Source organism: Nilaparvata lugens, chromosome 3 (genome assembly GCF_014356525.2).
Source record: "Nilaparvata lugens isolate BPH chromosome 3, ASM1435652v1, whole genome shotgun sequence".
NCBI classification, from domain to species: Eukaryota; Metazoa; Arthropoda; class Insecta; order Hemiptera; family Delphacidae; genus Nilaparvata; species Nilaparvata lugens.
The window spans coordinates 24,335,771-24,361,759 of NC_052506.1; the positions used below are offsets into that span (position 1 = coordinate 24,335,771).

Here is a 25,989-nt window from a genome sequence, read left to right on the forward strand (position 1 = left end):
AATATTAACTCCATGCTACCTAATAATTAGCCACGTGATCAGATGTTTTTCACACATTGCCACCATCTGATTGCAATAAAGCTCTGCCAAGGGTTTTTGGTCAGATTCTACGTTTCTCGTTTGATCGATCTCTAGGTCACCGATCCGTGAATACATGTACATAACCTCAATCTTCAAATATTTTATATAATAATCTATTTATGAGCAACAAAATTCCTTCAAATCCTTTTTAGGTTTTTGTACCATTTAGCCAGAACAAGCTGATGCTATCTAATCTTAGTGATTATCTATTGGCGATATTAGCCAGTTACTTTATTTTCAGACCTATTACTATTTCGGTTAGGGATTTTATCTACCCAATTCGATACTTTACACGCGCCCCTGGGTTTGAATTCAAAATATCTGAGAATCACAATGTTTTTAATGAAAACCCCCCTTCAATACATAGATTACACTATACTTTTATAAATTATACTCTCATACTTCTATCACAGTTCGCAGACATATTTGCTGCATCTCCTTTATACTTTATCAAATACACTAACAAATTCTTCTCCTCAACACACATAAATATCATAAATATAAACTTCTAAACGCACTCCTCCTGACAACACTTAAACATAGTAATTTTTGGAATCGCCGCTCGTGCAGGGCTGCCAACCTAACTACACACATTTCATGATTCTCACAAATGATTCCTTTTAGACAATAATTTCGATTCACAAAACTTCTGGCTTATATCTTATAGTATTCTTAGGTCTTAATATAAATAATTTTCTATACATCAGGTACAATACTTTTCTTTTGCTAATGCTCTTTGGTTTTTTTGGTAGCTTGTATTCACTTTAGGTCTTTTCAGGTAACAACGTGGCATAACTAAAGGCAATAAAATATAAAACTATAAATAAATGTACTAACATTGATAAATATAATAAATAACAATAATAAATAACAATAATAATAACAATTTGGGGTAACCATACTTTTTCATAATCTATGTTTGCAGGCATTACATATTTGATTCAGGTGGCCTTGCCCAGCTGGTCACTGGCTCCACAGAATTTGCTGTCGACTTTCATATTAACCTAACTGCTGCATTTTTTCTCTTTAAAGGTAATTTACAAATTTTAAATATACTATCCCCGCTTGTGTCCTTTTTAGTGGATGTAGCTAATTTAATTACACATTTAAAAATTATTCTTTTTCTTATTGCAGGCTTCTAACGCTGGAAGGAATTAAAACACTGGATTGTTGCATGCGGTCCTATGCCAAGATTAAATTATTAAGGAAGGTCAGTAATCGGTTTGATAATAAGTTTTTCCTTGATTTCTTATCATATTTATTTCAAATTCTGTGATATGGCTTAATATTGGCTACATTTTCCCACCAAACAATGTGCGTGTTCTCGCTCTCTTGTAACTGAACTGTGTTATGCTGCGATATGGCTACTATAGTGAATGGCCCTGAATAAATTAAAAGAATTTGCGAGTTACTTTCTCCAAAGCATTTGATAACCTGTGGCTCTTTACTAAAACTTCATCTCCAACGTTATATGAAAATAATTTGTATGCTCGGTCGTGGAATCTCTTTCTGCTATTTGCCTTCTGCTCTAGCTTTAACCTTACTAGATGATGGATATTAGGGTTCGTTAACTTATTCACTTCTGAGCTTGGAAAATCAATTAATTTTTCGATAAATGTATTGTTCCTTTTACCGAATATGATTTCATAAGGCGTACGACCGGTGCTTTCATTTAGGCTATTATTATAGCATTCTTCTAAAAATGGTATATACCTAACCCATTGTTGGTGTTTTTCATTACAGTATGTCCGCATAAAACGAGAGATCTCTGCCATACTCGCTCTAACCGGATTAGCGCGGGGCTGTAAAGAGATGTCCTCGACCATTTAAGATAGCCAGGTGCTTCCATTTTATTTCTAATATTTTTTAATTCTTCCAATCTTATTAGCCAACGTCTGTTCTTTATTAGTCCATCTTCCATTCCTTGTGCCCATGCACGAATCCGTAATGGGTTCTTGTAGTAGCTCCGTTTTATTATATTTCTTTGGCCTATTATTCGGTCACATCGTTGATCATCTTCCTTAAAACGAAGTGCCGCGGATGCATGACGTCGGTGGTCTGTTCTCCACCTGGTCCCGGTCCGGTACCTCCTCGGGCCTTTAAATCGTGCATGCGGCCGGTATGCGCGCGCGCGGTTCCTCCGTTCTTTCGCTTCTTTCTCCGGGCCTTATGATGCATGCCTCTTTTCTCCTGCATGTTGTCCTCCCAGTCCTGATGTCGGTCGAGTGTCCTCGGGCGCCTCCGTCTCCGGGCCTTGCGATGGTCGCTCCTCTTGTCCGGTAGTCCGTCCTCCCTGGTGTCATCCTCTTGGTCCTCTATCCTGGGTTCATTGGGGTGCCTTGGTGGGGTCGAATGATGCGCGGGTGCGGTGGCGGTCTCTTGATATGCGGGCTGTTCTTCCTGCGGTGATGGATCGTCGGCGGGGAATATAAGGCTCAAGAGGGGTTGATGTTTTCGGGTTGTTTTAATTACATGTTGAGCGGCGGTTTTTGGGTGTGATTTATCTTGTATTAACATCTGTTTTTCTAATATTTTCGGTAACCCGTTAACAAAGGTGTATATGAGGCTGTAGTATCTTTATTTTCTCTATCTATTTTTTCTGAGCTTGTGTGGGTTGTATCGGGGTTATCATGTAGACATAATTGTTTAGATGTAGTCTTCTCTGCGTTTGGTGGTGGTTATCTTGTGTCTTTTGTTATTTGATCTGGACGCATGCTCTAATGTGTAGTTTGTACTTATTTGATGAGGTGGCGGTTTGTAATTTCTGTTGTAATTGTTCTGTGTGTGATTATTATTTGAGTTTAATCGATCACGGCCATCATAGTGATTCTTACGATTGCTCTGCTGGGCATAGTGGTTGGTTGTGCGATTTTGAAATTTTTCATTATTCCAGTTACCATTTTGCCTGTGCTCATAGCGGCGTTCAAATTGAGGGGCAGATCGGTAGCGATCATATGATACCGGTTCATATTTTGGCTGTTATACTGATTAAATTTTGAGTTATGTTGATTTTGTGCGTATCTCTGGTCTGAACGGTGGTTTGATATTGCCATCACAGACTGTATGCCATATAAATGATTTATCAGCTGCTTGCAATCAGTAATGGGTTGTGTGGCGAGTGCCATTCTAACTTGATACGGTAGCTTCTTTAAAATAATACTTGCTAATGCCGTTCATTAATGGGCTCGCTCAATTGAGAATTTTTAAACTGTAGGGCAGTGACGAAAGTGGTACATGCACCGTCTAAGTTAGGGTTGAAATCGCATGATATAATGTCCGCTAGCACGTCCAACTGTTTACTTCTGCTCCAATACTGTTCCAGGAAGACAGCTACAAACTCATCCAATGATGTAAATTCATGGGCTCTACTCCGAAAGAACATCAGGGGTTCGCCAATCAATAAACTAGTCAAACGAAGACGCCAAAAATTCCAAGAGGTAGGTGCAAGAGTTTGTACTAATTTTATCTGATCAATGAATGGTTGAGGTTGCAAATGGCGATCAGTATTATCAAATTTTCCCAGTCCTTGTAATATACTATGAACGTTGAGGTTGTCTGTTTGAATCCCTTGAGGTCGTTGTTGAATATGATTTTCTAATGCTGTTATTTTTTCCTGTGTTATCTGCCATTGACTATTATGTGTAATTTTATTTGCGTTTATTTCTTGATTTAATTGAGTCAGAGTGGATTTTTGAATTAGTAGAGTTCCGTTTAAAGCTTTACAGGTTTCAGTATTTTGATTGATGCTACCTTGCAGTTGGTTCATTTTTGTGGACATATTAATCTGTTTATTTTGTATTTCTTTAATACTGTTAATATTTTTGTCAACTGTAGTTGTTAATGTTTGATTGGCAACGGTAATTTGTTTGTGGATTTCTTGGTGGCAATCGGCCTTATGTTATTGGTTATATCCTGAATGGGTGTAGTGATTTGTATGGTTAGGTTATCTATCCTTTCATTGAGTTCACATGTAACCGTATCCAACCTTTCCGATAATCCTGCCGTAACTTTATCCTGACTTTCTTTTTGTAGGGTTATCATTGCTTTTAATTCTTCCCTATGATTCTCTACTTTAGTTTCAATATTATCCAACCGTTGTTCTACTGATTTTATAGCGCCTGCGGTCTCTTTCATGCCCTGTTCCACTGTTTGTTTATTTTCCTCTTTTACTGTAGCAATCTCTTTTTTAATCTCCTGCATCATATTATCCATTGTTTTTTGTAACATATATTGAAAGTACTGCTAGTTTGTTCCATTATTACCTTTTGAAGCGGATCTAACTCTGTGGTTGAAAATATACTTTGTTTGCTCAGGTGTGACTCGGCCTCCGGCGATGCGGGTTCTGCAGGCTGCTCCTCGCCCCCTTCAAAGTTGATCTCTGCTATCCGTTGATTCAATGGTGTGTCAGCGGCGTCGATTCGAGTGGATGATAGAGGTTGCAGACCTGGTGGATCGAAGACTATCGACCCGACGCTTCCTGGTTCCCTTTCTCGTGGCGTATTGGCATCTACCGTGGTGGGGTTTGATGTGCTTGGAGTCGACAAAGTGGGATCTGTGCAACCGCCGTACATATATGAAACTTCAGAGTTTGCGGGAGTGTGATTCATTATGTCAAATATGATAAATGCTAATTAAAAAGTGATAATGATAAGCGAAAATGCTTAAAAAAGAGACACAAACCGGACTTACAGTGAAACAGTGATGTGTAAAGTGTTTGGATACTCCTACGACAAGGTATTTATACTTAAGTTTTTTATAATGCTCTAGCGCCCCCAATGTTTTGTTTTAATTTATTCTTGGCTATTTACAGGCTGCTGACTTATTTTCCAACCGGCTTAAACATATAATATATTTTTGACTAGAAAGTAATAGCATTTAGGCTTATAAAATATAATCTCTCTCTAAAACATGTATTTTTTACAGTACTAATAATATAAAATTTTCTTTAAAACATATAATTCTCTTTTTTAAAGCTATTGATTCCCCAAAAAGTAATACAAATTTCACTTCGCCAGTTTTCCTCAAAACTCGTATAAGTTATCTATAATTTTCAATATGGTTATTGACTTAATTTCAAATAATTATTCAATGAGCTTGGCTCTCATCATCATCCCCGTTTGTACGGCATGTTTTTCTGCCGTATCGTGGCCTATCACGTTGGGCAACATGTTTTTATGTCACGTTATTCTTTATATTTAAATAACGATTAGCCTCCTGCTTGGCATCAGTCGGTAAAGCATGAGATTTGATATAATTATATAATTAGGTCGTGGTTTTTAATAGGATTCAGTCTCAAAAATCTTGATAGGCCTAGGTATGGCTTCTCCTATAACTCTTGTAATTCAATAAAAAATAAATATATATAAATATGATACTTATACTATAGTGTTGAGGAATAAAAAATAAATTGCACACCATAAACGTTTCATACATATATTAAACAAATAATGCAAAAAATAAATCGAGGCAAAAAATATATAAAGAGCGATAAAAAATATAATATAAAAATAGAACAATAATTGAAATCAGTAAAATATCACAGGCTAAATTTTATATTCTAGATTTATGGCACGAATCATTACCATGTGCCTTTATCTTAAAATCATATGCATTCTTTTGCATGTAGCTGCGATATGCGCTTGCTAATACTTGTCGACTTGGACAATTCAATTAAAAATATGTGCTTTAAGATCAGCTTGATAAATTAGCCACTAATAATCCAAATATATATATATATATTAAAATCTCTAGTACTTAGTAGATTCTTTGTATCGAATATATATTTTTATCTCAGGGTGCAAGATTCGGCACCTGACGGAATAGGTAGAGCCATTCATCTAGTGAATTAGAGCTATAACAAACTATCGCAAATTATATTGCAAAAATTAAATATCATATGCATATGTTTTAATAGCCTAGATTTTATACTTCTTTGATTTAATAGAAATTTCTGAAATATTGATCTATATTTTTCCTTCAATAAAATACCTTTAATACTAATTTTACTTGCGCAAGTATTACTCTTATTAATTTCTTAATTTATAATAAAAACCCTTTCGGCGAGCTAGCTTTGATTATTAGATAATTCGAAGCACTAGGGCGCCCATCACTAATTCAATATTTATCACTCACGTGTCGAAAATCTTCTTGTAAGCCGCCGATGTCGATCCAACTCCATGTGGTCCGGGAATATGGTAGCCGGAATCGTCTCTTCCAAGGGGTTATAAATTTATTTGAAATTGAAAATGACTTCTGCTTTACAATAGCATCACGAAGTCTTTTAAGAAATTTAATAATTTAATTTAACTTTAACTTTTACAAAATATTAGCAAGGTACTACGCTCTAAAATATTGGGGTCCTCTTATGGTGGCATTTGGCTGGCGAGTGCTGGTTCTCCTTTCTCAATTTTACAAATCTTATTTCCGACTTTCAAATTAGCATAAAATTTAAATATCTTAGTCCTCCGCCATTAGGTTCAAATAGATCTTACAAAAAATGCCAAAATATTGCTTAGATTGTATGATTAATAATTTCTTTGCATTCGAGCCATATCGATAACATAGACTATACAAAGTTTTAACACAAAATCCAGTACATTTATATAAATATATAGAAATATTTTTGAATTGGCCTACAGTTGCCGCCTATTAACTGCCGTTTTACTATTGGTGCATGCAAATTTTATTCGGTATTCATGCGCCTGGTACCTCTTATTTCCTGAATACATTAAATTATTTTTATTTGGTTTTTTATTTATGCTCTTTACATGCTAGCTAATATTCTATACATTAATATTAATTCCATGCTACCTAATAATTAGCCACGTGATCAGATGTTTTTTCACATTGCACACCATCTGATTGCAATAAAGCTCTGCCAAGGGGTTTTGGTCAGATTCTACGTTTCTCAGTTTGATCGATCTCTAGGTCACCGATCCGTGAATACATGTACATAACCTCAATCTTCAAATATTTTATATAATAATCTATTTATGAGCAACAGAATTCCTTCAAATCCTTTTTAGGTTTTTTGTACCATTTAGCCAGAACAAGCTGATGCTATCTAATCTTAGTGATTATCTATTTGGCGATATTAGCCAGTTACTTTATTTTCAGACCTATTACTATTTCGGTTAGGGATTTTTATCTACCCAAATTCGATACTTTACACGCGCCCCTGGGTTTGAATTCAAAATATCTGAGAATCACAATGTTTTTAATGAAAACCCACCCTTCAATACATAGATATACACTATACTTTATTTATAAATTATACTCTCATACTTCTATCACAGTTCGCAGACATATTTGCTGCATCTCCTTTATACCTTTATCAAATACACTAACAAATTCTTCTCCTCAACACACATAAAATATCATAAATATAAACTTCTAAACGCACTCCTCCTGACAACACTTAAACATAGTAATTTTTGGAATCGCCGCTCGCAGGGCTGCCAACCTAACTACACACATTTCATGATTCTCACAATGATTCCTTTTAGACAATAATTTCGATTCACAAAACTTCTGGGCTTATATCTTATAGTATTTCTTAGGTCTTAATATAAATAATTTTCTATACATCAGGTACAATACTTTTCTTCTGCTAATGGCTCTTTGGTTTTTTGGTAGCTTGTATTCACTTTAGGTCTTTTCAGGTAACAAACGTGGCATAACTAAAGGCAATAAATATAAAACATATAAATAAATGTACTAACATTGATAAATATAATAAATAACAATAATAAATAACAATTTTGGGGTAACCATACTTTTTCATAATCATATGTTTGCAGGCATTACATATTTGATTCAGGTGGCCTTGCCCAGCTGGTCACTGGCTCTACAGAATTTGCTGTCGACTTTCATAATTAACCTAACTGCTGCATTTTTTCTCTTTAAAGGTAATTTACAAATTTTAAATATACTATCCCCGCTTGTGTCCTTTTTTAGTGGATGTAGCTAATTTAATTACACATTTAAAAATTATTCTTTTTCTTATTGCAGGCTTCTAACGGCTGGAAGGAATTAAAACACTGGATTGTTGCCATGCGGTCCTATGCCAAGATTAAATTTATTAAGGAAGGTCAGTAATCGGTTTGATAATAATGTTTTCCTTGATTTCTTATCATATTTATTTCAAATTCTGTGATATGGCTTAATATTGGCTACATTTTCCCACCAAACAATGTGCGTGTTCTCGCTCTCTTGTAACTGAACTGTGTTATGCTGCGATATGGCTACTATAGTGAATGGCCCTGAATAAATTGAAAAGAATTTGCGAGTTACTTTCTCCAAAGCATTTGATAATCTGTGGCTCTTTACTAAAACTTCATCTCCAACGTTATATGAAAATAATTTGTATGCTCGGTCGTGGAATCTCTTTCTGCTATTTGCCTTCTGCTCTAGCTTTAACCTTACTAGATGATGGATATTAGGGTTCGTTAACTTATTCACTTCTGAGCTTGGAAAATCAATTAATTTTTCGATAAATGTATTGTTCCTTTTACCGAATATGATTTCATAAGGCGTACGACCGGTGCTTTCATTTAGGCTATTATTATAGCATTCTTCTAAAAATGGTATATACCTAACCCATTGTTGGTGTTTTTCATTACAGTACGTCCGCATAAAACGAGAGATCTCTGCCATACGTCGCTCTACCGGATTAGCGCTGGGGCTGTAAAGAGATGTCCTCGACCATTTAATATTAGCCAGGTGCTTCCATTTTATTTCTAATATTTTTTAATTCTTCCAATCTTATTAGCCACCGTCTGTTCTTTATTAGTCCATCTTCCATTTCCTTGTTGCCCATGCACGAATCCGTAATTGTTCTTGTAGTAGCTCCGTTTTTATTATATTTCTTTGGCCTATTATTCCGGTCACATCGTTGATCATCTTCCTTAAAACGAATGTGCCGCGGATGCATGACGTCGGTGGTCTGTTCTCCAACCTGGTCCCGGTCCGGTATCCTCCTCGGGCGTTTAAATCGTGCATGCGGCCGGTATGCGCGCGCGCGGTTCCTCCGTTTCTTTCGCTTCTTTCTCCGGGCCTTATGATGCATGCCTCTTTTCTCCTGCATGTTGTCCTCCCAGTCCTGACGTCGGTCGAGTGTCCTCGGGCGCCTCCGTCTCCGGGCCTTGCGATGGTCGCTCCTCTTGTCCGGTAGTCCGTCCTCCCTGGTGTCATCCTCTTGGTCTTCTATCCGGGGTTCATTGGGGTGCCTTGGTAGGGTCGAATGATGCGCGGGTGCGGTGGCGGTCTCTTGATGCGCGGGTGTGACGTGCAGACACATGGTGGCGGTCTCTGGATATGCGGGCTGTTCTTCCTGCGGTGATGGATTGTCGGCGGGGAATATAAGGCTCAAGAGGGGTTGATGTTTTCGGGTTGTTTTAATTACATGTTGAGCGGCGGTTTTTGGTGGTGATTTATCTTGTATTAACATCTGTTTTTCTAATATTTTCGGTAACCCGTTCACAAAGGTGGTATATGAGGCTGTAGTATCTTTATTTTCTCTATCTATTTTTTCTGAGCTTGTGTGGGTTGTATCGGGGTTATCATGTAGACATAATTGTTTAGATGTAGTCTTCTCTGCGTTTGGTGGTGGGTTATCTTGTGTCTTTTGTTTATTTGATCTGGATGCATGCTCTAATGTGTAGTTTGTACTTATTTGATGAGGTGGCGGTTTGTAATTTCTGTTGTAATTGTTCTGTGTGTGATTATTATTTGAGTTTAATCGATCACGGCCATCATAGTGATTCTTACGATTGCTCTGCTGGGCATAGTGGTTGGTTGTGCGATTTTGAAATTTTTCATTATTCCAGTTACCATTTTGCCTGTGCTCATAGCGGCGTTCAAATTGAGGGGCAGATCGGTAGCGATCATATGATACCGGTTCATAATTTTGGCTGTTATACTGATTAAATTTTGAGTTATGTTGATTTTGTGCGTATCTCTGGTCTGAACGGTGGTTTGATATTGCCATCACAGACTGTATGCCATATAAATGATTTATCAGCTGCTTGCAATCAGTAATGGGTTGTGTGGCGAGTGCCATTCTAACTTGATACGGTAGCTTCTTTAAAATAATACTTGCTAATGCCGATTCATTAATGGGCTCGCTCAATTGAGAATTTTTAAACTGTAGGGCAGTGACGAAAGTGGTACATGCACCGTCTAAGTTAGGGTTGAAATCGCATGATATAATGTCCGCTAGCACGTCCAACTGTTTACTTCTGCTCCAATACTGTTCCAGGAAGACAGCTACAAACTCATCCAATGATGTAAATTCATGGGCTCTACTCCGAAAGAACATCAGGGGTTCGCCAATCAATAAACTAGTCAAACGAAGACGCCAAAAATTCCAAGAGGTAGGTGCAAGAGTTTGTACTAATTTTATCTGATCAATGAATGGTTGAGGTTGCAAATGGCGATCAGTATTATCAAATTTTCCCAGTCCTTGTAATATACTATGAACGTTGAGGTTGTCTGTTTGAATCCCTTGAGGTCGTTGTTGAATATGATTTTCTAATGCTGTTATTTTTTCCTGTGTTATCTGCCATTGACTATTATGTGTAATTTTATTTGCGTTTATTTCTTGATTTAATTGAGTCAGAGTGGATTTTTGAATTAGTAGAGTTCCGTTTAAAGCTTTACAGGTTTCAGTATTTTGATTGATGCTACCTTGCAGTTGGTTCATTTTTGTGGACATATTAATCTGTTTATTTTGTATTTCTTTAATACTGTTAATATTTTTGTCAACTATAGTTGTTAATGTTTGATTGGCAACGGTAATTTGTTTGTGGATTTCTTGGTGGCAATCGGCCTTAATGTTATTGGTTATATCCTGAATGGGTGTAGTGATTTGTATGGTTAGGTTATCTATCCTTTCATTGAGTTCACATGTAACCGTATCCAACCTTTCCGATAATCCTGCCGTAACTTTATCCTGACTTTCTTTTTGTAGGGTTATCATTGCTTTTAATTCTTCCCTATGATTCTCTACTTTAGTTTCAATATTATCCAACCGTTGTTCTACTGATTTTATAGCGCCTGCGGTCTCTTTCATGCCCTGTTCCACTGTTTGTTTATTTTCCTCTTTTACTGTAGCAATCTCTTTTTTAATCTCCTGCATCATATTATCCATTGTTTTTTGTAACATGATATTGAAAGTACTGCTAGTTTGTTCCATTATTACCTTTTGAAGCGGATCTAACTCTGTGGTTGAAAATATACTTTGTTTGCTCAGGTGTGACTCGGCCTCCGGCGATGCGGGTTCTGCAGGCTGCTCCTCGCCCCCTTCAAAGTTGATCTCTGCTATCCGTTGATTCAATGGTGTGTCAGCGGCGTCGATTCGAGTGGATGATAGAGGTTGCAGACCTGGTGGATCGAAGACTATCGACCCGACGCTTCCTGGTTCCCTTTCTCGTGGCGTATTGGCATCTACCGTGGTGGGGTTTGATGTGCTTGGAGTCGACAAAGTGGGATCTGTGCAACCGCCGTACATATATGAAACTTCAGAGTTTGCGGGAGTGTGATTCATTATGTCAAATATGATAAATGCTAATTAAAAAGTGATAAATGATAAGCGAAAATGCTTAAAAAAGAGACACAAACCGGGACTTACAGTGAAACAGTGATGTGTAAAGTGTTTGGATACTCCTACGACAAGGTATTTATACTTAAGTTTTTTATAATGCTCTAGCGCCCCCAATGTTTTGTTTTAATTTATTCTTGGCTAGTTTACAGGCTGTGACTTATTTTCCAACCGGCTTAAACATATAATATATTTTTGACTAGAAAGTAATAGCAGTTTAGGCTTATAAAAATAATCTCTCTCTATAAACATGTATTTTTTACAGTACTAATAATATAAAATTTTCTTTAAAACATATAATTTCTCTTTATTTAAAGCTATTGATTCCCCAAAAAGTAATACAAATTTCACTTCGCCAGTTTTCCTCAAAACTCGTATAAGTTATCTATAATTTTCAATATGATTATTGACTTAATTTCAAATAGTTATTCAATGAGCTTGGCTCTCATCATCAGTCCCACGTTGGTACGGCATGTTTTTCTGCCGTATCCGTGGCCTATCACGTTGGGCGACATGTTTTTATGTCACGTTATTCTTTATATTTAAATAACGATTAGCCTCCTGCTTGGCATCAGTCGGTAAAGCATGAGATTTGATATAATTATATAATTAGGTCGTGGTTTTTTAATAGGATTCAGTCTCAAAAATCTTGATAGGCCTAGGTATGGGCTTCTCCTATAACTCTTGTAATTCAATAAAAAATAAATATATATAAATATGATACTTATACTATAGTGTTGAGGAATAAAAAATAAATTGCACACCATAAACGTTTCATACATATATTAAACAAATAATGCAAAAAATAAATCGAGGCAAAAAATATATAAAGAGCGATAAAAAATATAATATAAAAATAGAACAATAATTGAAATCAGTAAAATATCACAGGCTAAATTTTATATTCTAGATTTATGGCACGAATCATTACCATGTGCCTTTATCTAAAATCATATGCATTCTTTTGCATGTAGCTGCGATATGCGCTTGCTTGACTTGGTATTACTTGATATTACTTGTTGACTTGGACAATTCCATTAAAAATATGTGCTTTAAGATCAGCTTGATAAATTAGCCACTAATAATCCAAATATATATATATATTAAAATCTCTAGTACTTAGTAGATCTCTTTATATCGAATATATATTTTTATCTCAGGGTGCAAGATTCGGCACCTGACGGAATAGGTAGAGCCATTCATCTAGTGAATTAGAGCTATAACAAACTATCGCAAATTATATTGCAAAAATTGAAGAGCATATTAATGTATTTTAATAGCCTAGATTTTATACTTCTTTGATCTAATGGAATTTTCTGAAATGTATTGATCTATATTTTTCCTTCAATAAAATACCTTTAATACTAATTTTACTTGCGCAAGTATTTCTCTTATTAATTTCTTAATTTATAATAAAAACCCTTTCGGCGAGCTAGCTTTGATTATTAGATAGATTCGAAGCACTAGGGCGCCCATCACTAATTCAATATTTATCACTCACGTGTCGAAAATCTTCTTGTAAGCCGCCGATGTCGATCCAACTCCATGTGGTCCGGGAATATGGTAGCCGGAATCGTCTCTTCCAAGGGGTTATAAATTTATTTGAAATTGAAAATGACTTCTGCTTTACAATAGCATCACGAAGTCCTTTAAGAAATTTAATAATTTAATTTAACTTTAACTTTTACAAAATTATTAGCAAGGTACTACGCTCTAAAATATTTGGGGTCCTCTTATGGTGGCATTTGGCTGGCGAGTGCTGGTTCTCCTTTCTCAATTTTTACAGATCCTATTTCCGACTTTCAAATTAGCATAAAATTTAAATATCTTAGTCCTCCGCCATTAGGTTCAAATAGATCTTACAAAAAATGCCAAAATATTGCTTAGATTGTATGATTAATAATTTCTTTGCATTCGAGCCATATCGATAACATAGACTATACAAAGTTTTAACACAAAATCCAGTACATTTATATAATATATAGAAATATTTTTGAATTGGCCTACAGTTGCCGCCTATTAACTGCCGTTTTACTATTGGTGCATGCAAATTTTATTCGGTATTCATGCGCCTGGTACCTCTTATTTCCTGAATACATAAATTATTTTTATTTGGTTTTTTATTTATGCTCTTTACATGCTAGCTAATATTCTATACATTAATATTAACTCCATGCTACCTAATAATTAGCCACGTGATCAGATGTTTTTTCACATTGCACACCATCTGATTGCAATAAAGCTCTGCCAAGGGGTTTTGGTCAGATTCTACGTTTCTCGGTTTGATCGATCTCTAGGTCACCGATCCGTGAATACATGTACATAACCTCAATCTTCAAATATTTTATATAATAATCTATTTATGAGCAACAGAATTCCTTCAAATCCTTTTTAGGTTTTTTGTACCATTTAGCCAGAACAAGCTGATGCTATCTAATCTTAGTGATTATCTATTTGGCGATATTAGCCAGTTACTTTATTTTCAGACCTATTACTATTTCGGTTAGGGATTTTTATCTACCCAAATTCGATACTTCACAGTGCATTATAAACACTTTGTGCAGTCTTATTCTTTAAAGGTATACAATAAGCGTACTTAGTAAAACAATTAATAACAACTAAAATATAACGATATCCTTTATTGAATTTAGATAAGCTACCCATCTCAATCAGATCTGATTGATATAAATCGTTCTCATTCTTCAACTCATATCTACGTGTGGGGTAATTTACACGTGCAGCAGAGTGTAGCTCTGCTGCTAATTTTGCTCTAATATTACTCATTCTTCTTCTTTGTGTGAAGACATGCTAGAAACAGAATTCGATGTGTTGGTCACTACCTCGTTACACACACACTGATCTGTGCCATCAGTTTGCTATTTTGTAGTGACCGAATGGTAATGTATCGATTCCGTTCTCTGCAATAAAGCGCTTGTCATCGAACAGGCTTAAACAAACCTTTGCGCATTCAATTTGATGCATGTTATGATTGAAGGATCTCAACATATTACATTTTTCTATATGTTGGCATCGTTCAATCAAACATTTCTTATACAAGTCAAAACTAAGTTTTCTATTTTTCACATGTGGCTCCACACCTTTTGCTACACACTTATTTACAGTTTCCTCCTTCTCATTATTTACAAGATATGAATACAATTTCGACCGTAATCCCAGAAAAGATTTTAAAGGAATTGAAGCTGCCTCATCCTTGAATTTCCCTACAACTTTATTCCTCTCATTGGAGAAGCATTCGTGCTCAGCTGGATAATTTGAAGTGTCAAACAATTCTAGATTTTCTCTTATCAGTTGGTAGACGTCGGGTGTCTCCAACGATAAGAGGAAGCTATCTGTATCAGTCATACAAAGCTGGATGCGTTGCCATGGTATGATTTTTTGCAATTTACAATAGAAAAAATCATACATGTGTAGTTTACTCAAATCCAGGATGCAGAAACCCAAATAGATTGGCTTATTCATTTTTAGTTCCAACTTTCGCGAGAAAACCGCAATCACATCCGAACTTATTATCTGCCAGCATTTACATAGGGGATTTGAAATGTACTTATCTAGACGCTTGGCGTCTGTGATAATTTGAACATTACATTGATGCCGATTTCCCTGTATCGATTTTCCAAAGCATAAATTACTCATCTGTTTAAAAAAAGAGACTTCAAATTTATTTTTTGCGGCTTGCCTATTACAGGTATTGAACTCAATGTAGTTCTTCAACCAAGGCGATTGGGAAAAGCTAATGACGCGATGTACTTTTGTTAATTGCAATCCGAGTTGAAGGTACAGTTTCAAATTCATGTAATGAACAATGTACCTCTCTCGATCAAAAAGTGTGTTCATGAGATTTTTAGTCAGAGTTTGACCGTTCTCATTGGTTTGGTACTCGGAGAACAATTCACTAGGAGGAATTTGATGAAGTGGAGCTAGAGGGAAATTGGCATGCATATCATGTAACTCCTGTGGGTACTTGAGATCACATTCAATCACATAACCAGTTTCTGATTCACTCTCCAAATTTGTAAAGTCAAGAGCATGGATTTCTTCCTCTGAGAGGAACTTGAAATTTCCATAAGGTAAGAATTGATTCATAGAGTCGGCATACAAAGAATTACAATCTATATAAAGCAAATAGTTACTTGGTTTTGTGGGATCATATGTGTCAGGGATGTGTTTGTTATTGGCTTCGCAATAATGCTTGCCAATAAACGAAACACCACCGCACATTCCTGATTCAAACAATAGATGTATATCGGGATCGCTAATCAATTGGAGTTCAACCCGGGTGAACCTTAACATACAATTCCAAGTGTAATGATCAAGCGAAAGAAAATGAGTCACATCGAGGCCATATGACCTAAAAAGCGTTGACCTCATTTCTTTGAAAACCTCAACTAATAGCATGATGTCTAGGCACAGATAGAAATCATGATACTCGCCGAGAGATTTCAACTTGAATGTTGAGAACACTCTTTGTGCATGCTCATATTCTTTGGGGGAGAGGAGTGTATTGTTAAGATCATTATAAAAACATTCTATCGGAGGGAGAGAAGTCTCAGCGAATTTTTCAGGGCAAGATATGTACGAATAGGGATATACTCCTTTTTTCAACAAGAGTTGCCTATGTTTGAGATCGGGGTCATTAAATACTGAAAACAGACGTTTGAACTTCGATTCCATATCTGTACTATCTACCAAGTTGCGCACTAATACTTCTAAAGATTCATTCATAAATTTATATGAATCTAAAAACTTGATTTTTCCCACTGTCAATGTCAAAAATCTTTCTGATGTATTGGCGATACAGGAAATTTCTTTTTTACATTTTCCGAGAGCTTTTAGAATAAAATGACTGTCAAATCCGCTAAAATTATGGAAGTAACAGCTAATCGTATTGTCAGTTCGAGTATTTAAATTACACGATACATGAGCAGCACACAAAAACTTTCCATTTTCATGTGCATGATGGCGTACCTTTGTGTCTGTTTCGGTAAGAACTTCATAGCAAAGGCCGCACTTATCAGCATTTTGAAATTCGCGTTGCTGACGATCACTTAAATGCTCCATCGGAATTTCACATTTTATATCCGCATTCAATAAATCGCCCAGTTCGATTATTTCCTTGAGAAATTTCTCCATGATCTTTTCATTGATATTACTCGATCTATAGAGTACTGGGCCGTACGCAATATCTCCATTCACATTAATTACAACAAAACAATACCCGCACAGAATATGACGCGCCGTTTTCTTGGTGTAACTTCTGGTGATAGGTACATCCTCAGATTCATTACCATCCATATTCACAACAAATGTTTCCAAATCCACGTAGATTGTATACTTTTTCTTCAAAGTCGAACCGAGTTTTTCAAATTTGATTGTCTCACCTCGTTTTGGGTATGAAGTTCTCTGAGACTGGAACTTTGAACAAAGTTCTAGATGTCTCATCAAATTTGCTTTCCCATCCCGGTTTACTGTTTTGTCTGATGTAAATCTGTGAAAACAGAAATTACAAACATCTACTTGTGCTTTAGCTTTCGAAAGGTGAGAAAGAAGACACAACAATCCGTTTTTCCCGTTCGCGGTGTTAATTAAACAAAAATGTGTTTTTCCTGCATCGCCTTTCATTATTAAAAGATTAATTTGGTATTTACGCGTACGGAATATGCTTGTTCGATAGGGGAAAAACTTTTTGTTGTCATACGCAATAACATGAATTGTGATGTCTGTATTGAGAATTTCAAATTTCTTTATGTCGCGATCGGTGGTTGGGAAATTAACTCCGCGAGTGTTCAGCCTGTGAGCAAATTTGCTCAAATATTTCACCGTTAATGTCTGCCTATTCGGTTTCTGGTGAAAATAAGCTAGAACACTCCACAGAAAACACTTTTTATCAGAAAGATTTTTGACATTGATAACACATTTCTTATTGTTGATGAACTGGGGTGTTTGAATATAACTGCTTGTGTATATTGGATTATATCTAATCACATTTACATCAAGCGAGTCGATCTTCTTCAACACCCACCCACTCCCAAATTGAACAAAGTTATCGAATGAACTTAAAATTTTCCTAACTACTAACATAAATTGTTCATTCAATTCGTCATAACTCTCTAAGACATTCATGCCTATGGCCGAGTAGCTATGAAGATTCACAATGGATGAAACAGCTTCGGATTCCTCTGATTCTAAAACTACCATCTTATACAATAATACATTTAATACTAAAAACCATTTCACATTTCCTTCAAAACGTGCAGCGTGTTCTCTTATTATCTCGAAAACACGAGCTTTCGAGTTTTGAAGCACATTTTCAATGTCAGGTGCTATGTTTTCGAAGGAAATGCGATGGCGAATTGCTCGCGAACTCACACCTCCAACCCTGTGTTCTCTGCTATGCTCCATCTCTGCTACTAGCGGGTTGCTGAAAACAAACAAAGAATATATTACTATGGCACAGAATTAGATATAAAAACAAGTAAACATTAATCTAAAAATCAGTTGTGATTTAACAAGCTGCAAGTAGAGTGCAAAAAAAATGCTATCTCAGGATCAGATTTTCATGCACGAACGATTGAGGTTATTAACATTTGATAATCGTTGGAAATTAGAATCGAGTCTGTTGTCACCTCAAAATATGGCTAAACAGGGTTTTAAATTTGTGCGAGCACCTGACGTTGTTCAATGTGTGTTTTGTTCAGTATATTTAGAAAATTGGTTGGCAACAGACAATCCTAGTAAGGAACATGAGCGATGCAGTCCAAATTGTGGATGGCGCAAAGAAGATAATATTTCATGTGAAGAGGAGAATTTCGAAAATAATATTCTACGACAATATGAAGAACGAGTTTTAACTTTTCATCGTCCAGAACCATTCAAGCTCTCGGTATTTTTTAATAGAGCAGACTATTTTGCAATAAATGGATACTTTTTACATGAGAAATCATATCTGCAATGTGTATATTGAAATATATTATTGAAAATCCTTATGAAAAAGTGATACATATTCCGTTTTGTATATATAAAAAGATGAGCTATAATGGAAAAGAAAAGACGAATGATGAAAAAGAAGATGCTGTGGGAAAACAAGCTGGATATTGTACAATATGCACTCTGTTGTAGAAGTAATTCCTAATCAGAATCGAGATATTAGTGATTCCTAAGTGCATTGTAGTAGTATCAGGAAAGAAGTAAGTTCTGAAAAATCATGATTGGGAAAATAAAGAATTGTATCATACTTACATGCAATGAATGATGTGCTGTACTGTCTCTCTCTGCTTACACTCCAACTCTCAGACAAGTTCTTCATACGTCTTTCCTCCTCAAAGACTGGAGTGATTATGCAGTAGTGCACACTCGAACTCTGTGAAATCAACGAACATTATAAAAATCACAATAATATTGAGAAGAAATTTAGCAAGTCAACATGTGATGTTAATTATGAAAATTAATGAGGAGATTACATTGCTCTCACATTCGAAATATTGTTATTCGAGATATTATATCTGGAAGTGAGAAATTTTATATTAGTGCATTGTGAGAATTTGATATTTTTTCTCTGAATGCACCTTGCTGTACGTGTTAGAATGCATTTGTATGTCAAGGATGTGATAAGCGGGAAAATGCACTATCTCTCACTCATCCTAAAACAGAGAGAGAGAAACGAATGAGTATATAAGCAGCGGTTATTGGATTTGCCAACTTCATTCGAGCACTAGTCACGTTCCTGTTACACATATCCTCGTCATCATGGACTCATCATCTACGCGTCAGGACTACATCCTACCAGATACACCTCCTCAACAAGGCACTTCCTTCCCATCTTACTGGGCAGCGCAAGCTGCACAGAAGAAGAAGCTTCCATCTGCCAATAGCAGTGCTGCTCCCACTGCTGCTGCTGCTGCTGCATCCGACTCTGAGTACTCACCGCTGAAGAGAAGTGGGGTCTTTGTGGAGAGAGGGATGAGCAGTGAGGAATTCATTATACCAGACACACCACCATCTCATCTGGGGTGGGCACTGAGGTGTGTACCACTCACAACGATTTCCACCAACAAGCAACAGGGGAAGAGAAAGCTGCACTTTCTGGAGGAGGAGGATGAGGAGGAAACCAACTTTGTACCCTCAAAGGTTAGTTATTTCAAATATTATTAACATGTAATGTGAACAGATAATTTTAAATCTTTATATGTTGTCATTAATTTGTTGAAAAGCTTGCTACTAAAAAGCTTGCTAGTATCTGATAAATTTCTTACTTTACTGAGAAAAACTAATTTCCAATAGATCTGTTCACATTACATGTACTCACATTGTGATATTAAATGATTAGAGTTATTGTGAGAAATTGATGAATCTGATTTGAAAGACAATTTCAATCAAGAATTATTTCTTGATAACGAATATACGAATAGAAACTATTCAACTTTAGAGTTCAGTTAAGATGTATATTTGAGTTCATGAATATGATGATTACATTGATATATTCATTTGAATTGAGCATAAATTGTTTTATGAAATCAAGAAATATAATTATTTGAAGTGATTAGGTTGAATGCATGCTACTATCTAATAAATACTTTAGTGAGAAAAAAACTAATTTCCAATAGATGTCTTTGTATTACATGCATGCACAATGTGATATTCAATGATTAGAGTTCAGTTAAGATGTGTATATTTTGAATTCATGAATATTATAATGATTACTTTTTGAAATTGAACTGATCAAGCTTACTAGTTGATTAGAGTTCAGTCAAAAAATTGAATAAGATGAATATTTTGATTTCATTATTATGATGCTTACATATCATTTGTACTAATCATGCATTTTTTGCTATAATATTGAAGTGATGTGTTAAGAAAATTACTGATTCAGTTGATAGTTATATTGTGATATTAAATGATTAGAGTTCAGTTAAGATGTGTATATTTTGAATTCATGAATATTATAATGATTACTTTTTGAAATTGAACTGATCAAGCTTACTAGTTAATTAGAGTTCAGTCAAAAAATTGAATAAGATGAATATTTTGATTTCATTATTATGATGCTTACATATTATTTGTACTAATCATGCATTTTTTGCTATAATATTGAAGTGATGTGTTAAGAAAATTACTGATTCAGTTGATAGTTATTTGTTGCAATGTACATTGAAAGAGTTTGCTTATTAATTTGATGTATGCATCACTATTGGATTCTGCAATATGAAGCAAGAAATATTATTTCTATAACTGATATTACTCACTTTGTGTAGAGAATGTCTTGTCAATCTGATGATATCAAGTTGAGATTATGACAATAATCTGTTGATCACAAGTAGTTGATAATCTGATGTAGAGAATGTCTTGTCAATCTGATGATATCAAGTTGAGATTATGACAATAATCTGTTGATCACAAGTAGTTGATAATCTGAAACAAATTATAATAAGTTACTAATCTTAGATTTTCATTTAACAGAAACGCATGTGTGAGAACACCTCCATGGCTCTGCTACTAGAGGAGGTGGCGGCGCGGGATGATGATGATGATGATGATGACTTTATCGCACTCATCAATAGGCCATCACCAAAACCATGGATGCCTCTCCGCGAGCTGGCGGAAGATGTCCCACATACTATCATCTCCGTGCGTGAAGAAACAAACCATCATGGCAGACGAATTATATTAAAAATAAAAATCGCTTCTACAATTTCTTCTAATTTCCCCATGTAAAGTTATTAAATTTAATTCTAAGTGTAAAAATTTAGGAATAGTGGTGAAGCATGTCACCGCTACATGGAGTGACATTAAGATTGTTAAAATGTAACAATCTTATTCTCATACCATGTTGCGGTGAGATGCATCACAAGTAGTATATAATGTACATATTGTAGTGATTGATAATAAATTGTAATATTGTTTTTATAAAAAAATTGTTTTTAATTCTCACCTGTTTGTTGTGTCAAAGAAGAAGATGTAGAATAGTACACTGTTCACGCAAGAATAGATCCTCTTGTAACTGAACACTCAATGAATGTAGAATAGTTCACGCAAGAATAGTAATGCTCTTGTACAGTCAATGAGTGTTTGGTCACAAGAGAAGCTATTTTATAGTTGCTGCTGCGCGCGCACGTGCATGCACCACATGACGGTCTTGACCTTGTTGCGAGATTCTGTTCCATCTGTTTGCGCTATACACTCACTATAGATATTGCAATCTATTTTTATCAGTATGCTTACAACACTTGAATGGAGAAGTTGTGCAATGAAGATAATCGTATGGAGAGTTTTATTTGTTCTTCTCTTTATAATATGTTGTGTGAATATGCTATTACTTTTCCATATTGCTTTGAAAAAATATGATTCAATGCAAAATGATAGTAAGAGAATATTGGAATCTATACAAAATGTACGAAATAAGATTAGGGATTTGGAAACACCTCAATTGATGCAGGAATCACTGCTAGTAAGAAATCATACATTATCTTATATCAAATCATGTGTCAATTCATCAGATGCTTCTCTCGATGTTAGTCTAAGACATTGGTATAGATTTATGATCGATGAACGTTCAATTCTTTGCAATTTCTACAAAACTTACAACATACTTAACAAGTGTGTTAATAAGACACATCATGATGATAGGGAACATTTTTCCTTCATCTTCAATAAACTGATGCGTAGTACAAATGGCAAGGAATGGCGATGATGATACACCATATGGCATAGGTGTTACAATATACTTTTTCATTTCTTTTCCCTTTTCGGATTTTGTCCATTTCATTTCAACATTATCCTGTCTATCATCATCTAACTCTTCCAAATTTCGTTTCTCCTTTTCAAAAAAATCTTCTCCAATTTCCTTTCTCGGCATGGGTCTTCCCATTGGTTTGATTTCATGTGGACTATGAATCACTTTTAACTCTTTCCCTAAATTACCATTGATCAATAAATAACTGTTGAAGGCTATACCTTGTTTACCTGGAACTTCTTCTAAATTATATCCCAATTCTTCTTCTCCAATCATGGAAACATTTTCTCCAGCATTAATTTTACCTTCAAGATATCCTGATATCTCACTCGTATTTGTTTCCTTGGATGGTAATTCTACAATGTATCTACCAGTATTCAAATGACAAACAGTTGATTTGTATGTCTCCTCACAAGCCATTTCACTTTCGAATATTTTTTTTGTCCTTGGTGGCTCTTCTGCAACCCAAAATCGCTTCAACAACTCTTCTAAATTAGCATTGGAATACATGCACAGATTATTTTTTGAGATAGTAGAACTCTCCTCTGATACCTTATCCATCAGGCAGTAGTCCCATACAGTTTCCAGGGCAGATGGTGTACCCGCTGGACCAATCACCTTTCTTCCAGTCAGAATGAAGGGGAAGTATTCAGCACCCAATAAAATATCAACCTCCTCTGAAAGGAAAAATTCAGAATCTGCTAGATCCAGTCCTTCAATATGTGCCCAGTATGCATGTTTTATCTGATTTGTAGCTTCTATTTTATTGACTACCAATGCAGTAATTTTTAATGACGGGGAGTTCGGTGTTTCAAATTCACAGTTAGTAATTTCATCTGTCACTTCCAGTTTAGTATCAGATAATCCATAGATTGGCAAACTATGTGTTTTCTGTACCACTAAACCCAGTTTTTTCATGCATTGCCTTGTAATAAATGACTTGGTGCTTGCACTATCTAATAATACTTTGACCTTATGTTAATTGCCTTGATTACCTCAAACTTCCAATTTAACAGTTGGTAAAAATACTAAGGAACTTTTTACATTTGAAAATACTTTCTTGTCAGTAACAAATGTTTGATGGCTTTGATCAGCGGTGTCATGCATGTCTACCCTGCTGATTTGTTTATTACCAGCCAATGTGTTGGTGTTTTCAACAGGCGGCTGTCTCGGCTCTAAATGGAGGAGCGAATGATGACGCGAATTACAGTGACTGCACGGCTTCCTTCTTCTACAATCTCTAATAAAGTGCCCTGCCAATAAACAGCATATACATAGTTTCCATTCTTTTACACATTTCAATCTATCAGATGGTTTGAGATTCAAGAACTCTTCACAATTTTCCAGTTCATGAGAATTATTATATTAAATACATTTCAGCTCGTCCGATTTTAATTTAACAATCATAGCTGAAGCTTTGTAATTTCCCATAGTGGTTTTCGATTTCCCAAACTACTTACATGAGGAAACTTCTGACGATGTAGATGACCCCAATAAATCAGTGGATTTGGTAGCCTCTAAAATAAGAGTTCCATCAATCAAAAATATTTGGAAGTTTTTCAAATCGGATACTGTTCCATTTCTTAGCAGTCTCTGCCACTTCTCTCTCAATTCTTCAGTCAGTTTTTCACGTAAGACAAATAATAATGGAATCGACCAGTCATTAACTGAATGACCAATTGGTTTTAGTGCTGCAATATACTCAGCTAAATGAGTGATGAATTTTCGTAGTGATTCTGGTTGCTTATTAACTGCTGGCATATCAAAAATTGCTTGCAAGTATGCATCAGTCAGCTTGTAAGAGTCATTGTAGCGATTCAATAATATTTTCCATGCCTCAGCATAATGATCACTTGTCAATGGTACTACAGAAATGACTGACAGTGCATCGTTTCTCAGCACAGACATTACATATATGTGTTTGTATGTCAGCAATTTGACCATTATTGTGAACCGTGTCTTTGAATAAATCTTTAAATTGACTCCAAATTCTCAAATCGCCATCAAAAGTCATTAAAGGAAGCCTAGGTAGGGCAACTGACAAGATATTTCCAGTTGTAAGTGAAGAAGCTACATTGGAAGAACTAATATTCAAATTTGTTTGAGTGGATGGTAAGGTTTCGAGAATAGCCTTGACATTGAAATACATTTCATCAAACTCGCTCATCAGTGTTTCAAGTTCAGTTGTTCCCAATCGAGGATTTTGTTTGTTGTAGTAGCTCTGCATCTTATCTATTATATCATTGAATTCCACCTGGTGGTGATTGATATGCTCACCCATAACTTTCAATAAATTCTTCATTTTTTTATTCTTCAGATCCTTTTCGACAGCTTCTGCCATTTTCATTAATCTGTTTTATTTTACGAATTAATGCATCTCTTTGAAACGTCAAGTCTTTGATAACACCCATAGTGAGGCGATACCAGTGAGCACTCGTGGAGAGAGAGAGAGTGAGACAAAGAGCCAAACAAGAATAAGAGGGAAAACACGAGAGCAGGCAACACAATGAAGAAGCCTACTGTAACAAACAATGGCTAGCTTATCTTATCATACACTTCAACTTAAGTTCGGTAGAGAATGATCGGTTATGAGGCTAATAATACTGTATTGATACTCATTGGAATAAACAATAACTGCTACTAATAACGAAGTAATGACAATGATCAATGCAAATAACTGCAAGTATCCTTTGAAAAAAGTAACAGTTCCAGTTACTGTTACAGCTAGACGATGTATAAGTCTTTCTCTACCTATCGACATGAACTTGCCAGTCCAGCCTTGTGGCGCCAATGCAACTATCTTATGCTATAATACTACGACTCAATTATTTATGGGAATATTACTTGTTCTACTCAATTTCCAACTTAAATTGAACCCAAATTCCTTAAGAATACCACAAATAAACCGTGTATTCATCTATGACAACAAAAACAAGCCATAGGCCTATACACAAAAAAACCAAGAATAAAATAGGCATAAAAAATGACAAACCTATTGGACAATATTTCAAACTTATGTCCTATTTGAATACAATTAACAAATCAATCCCGGATGGTTGGACCATGTTTATTCAACAGAGGCTGGCTCAAACAGCACTCTGGTTTGTGGACTGTATCAATTACATCAAGAACTTTTTGGGGTTGTCTGGCGTCGGGTAACAAGTTGAAAAATTCAAATGGCTAAGTGCAAAATAATATAGGCCTACATTCATGTCCAAATCCTCCTTGCTTCTAGGATCCCTGGTCCAGATCATGATACGAGACGAGACAACACTTGTAATAAATCACAATAAATAATCAATAGATCACTTTGCAAAAAATTGACATTACAAGAAGTGAGCTGTTTGATTGGCTGGCAGTTGGCAACTGGCGCAATACAATAAATTATGCTATGTGGATGATTGGTGTAGAATAAAATGACACATGACACAAACATTCCACTGCTACAAAAATGGACTGTATTATGCAAGAAGATCAATGAAACAATAGATCTCAATATTACGAGTGTTTCACACTTTCACTCAAAAATAGTCAAATTGTCTGTACTTCATAGTTCACAACT

The 25,989-nt window shown here is 35.6% G+C and overlaps 2 protein-coding genes across 2 annotated transcripts in view; one reads left to right on the forward strand and one right to left on the reverse strand.

Moving 5' to 3' along the window:
* Positions 1-25,989, reverse strand: part of LOC120350367 — a 130,153-nt gene that overhangs the window by 93,038 nt on the left and 11,126 nt on the right. The gene's annotated exons all lie outside the window — the stretch shown is intronic.
* LOC120350366 lies at positions 19,361-21,416 on the forward strand. The gene is made up of 2 exons (XM_039423359.1): positions 19,361-19,825; positions 21,155-21,416. The coding sequence occupies exons 1-2, from the start codon at positions 19,445-19,447 to the stop codon at positions 21,407-21,409; spliced, it is 636 nt and encodes a 211-aa protein (XP_039279293.1). The 5' UTR covers positions 19,361-19,444; the 3' UTR covers positions 21,410-21,416.

What these genes read in the sequence shown, in the direction of transcription:
- LOC120350366 (XM_039423359.1), top strand. Translation starts at nt 19,445, where the DNA reads ATGGACTCATCATCTACGCGTCAGGACTACATCCTACCAGATACACCT. An exon ending in CCAACTTTGTACCCTCAAAG is followed by an intron (nt 19,826 to 21,154) that starts GTTAGTTATTTC and finishes TTCATTTAACAG; the next exon opens with AAACGCATGTGTGAGAACAC.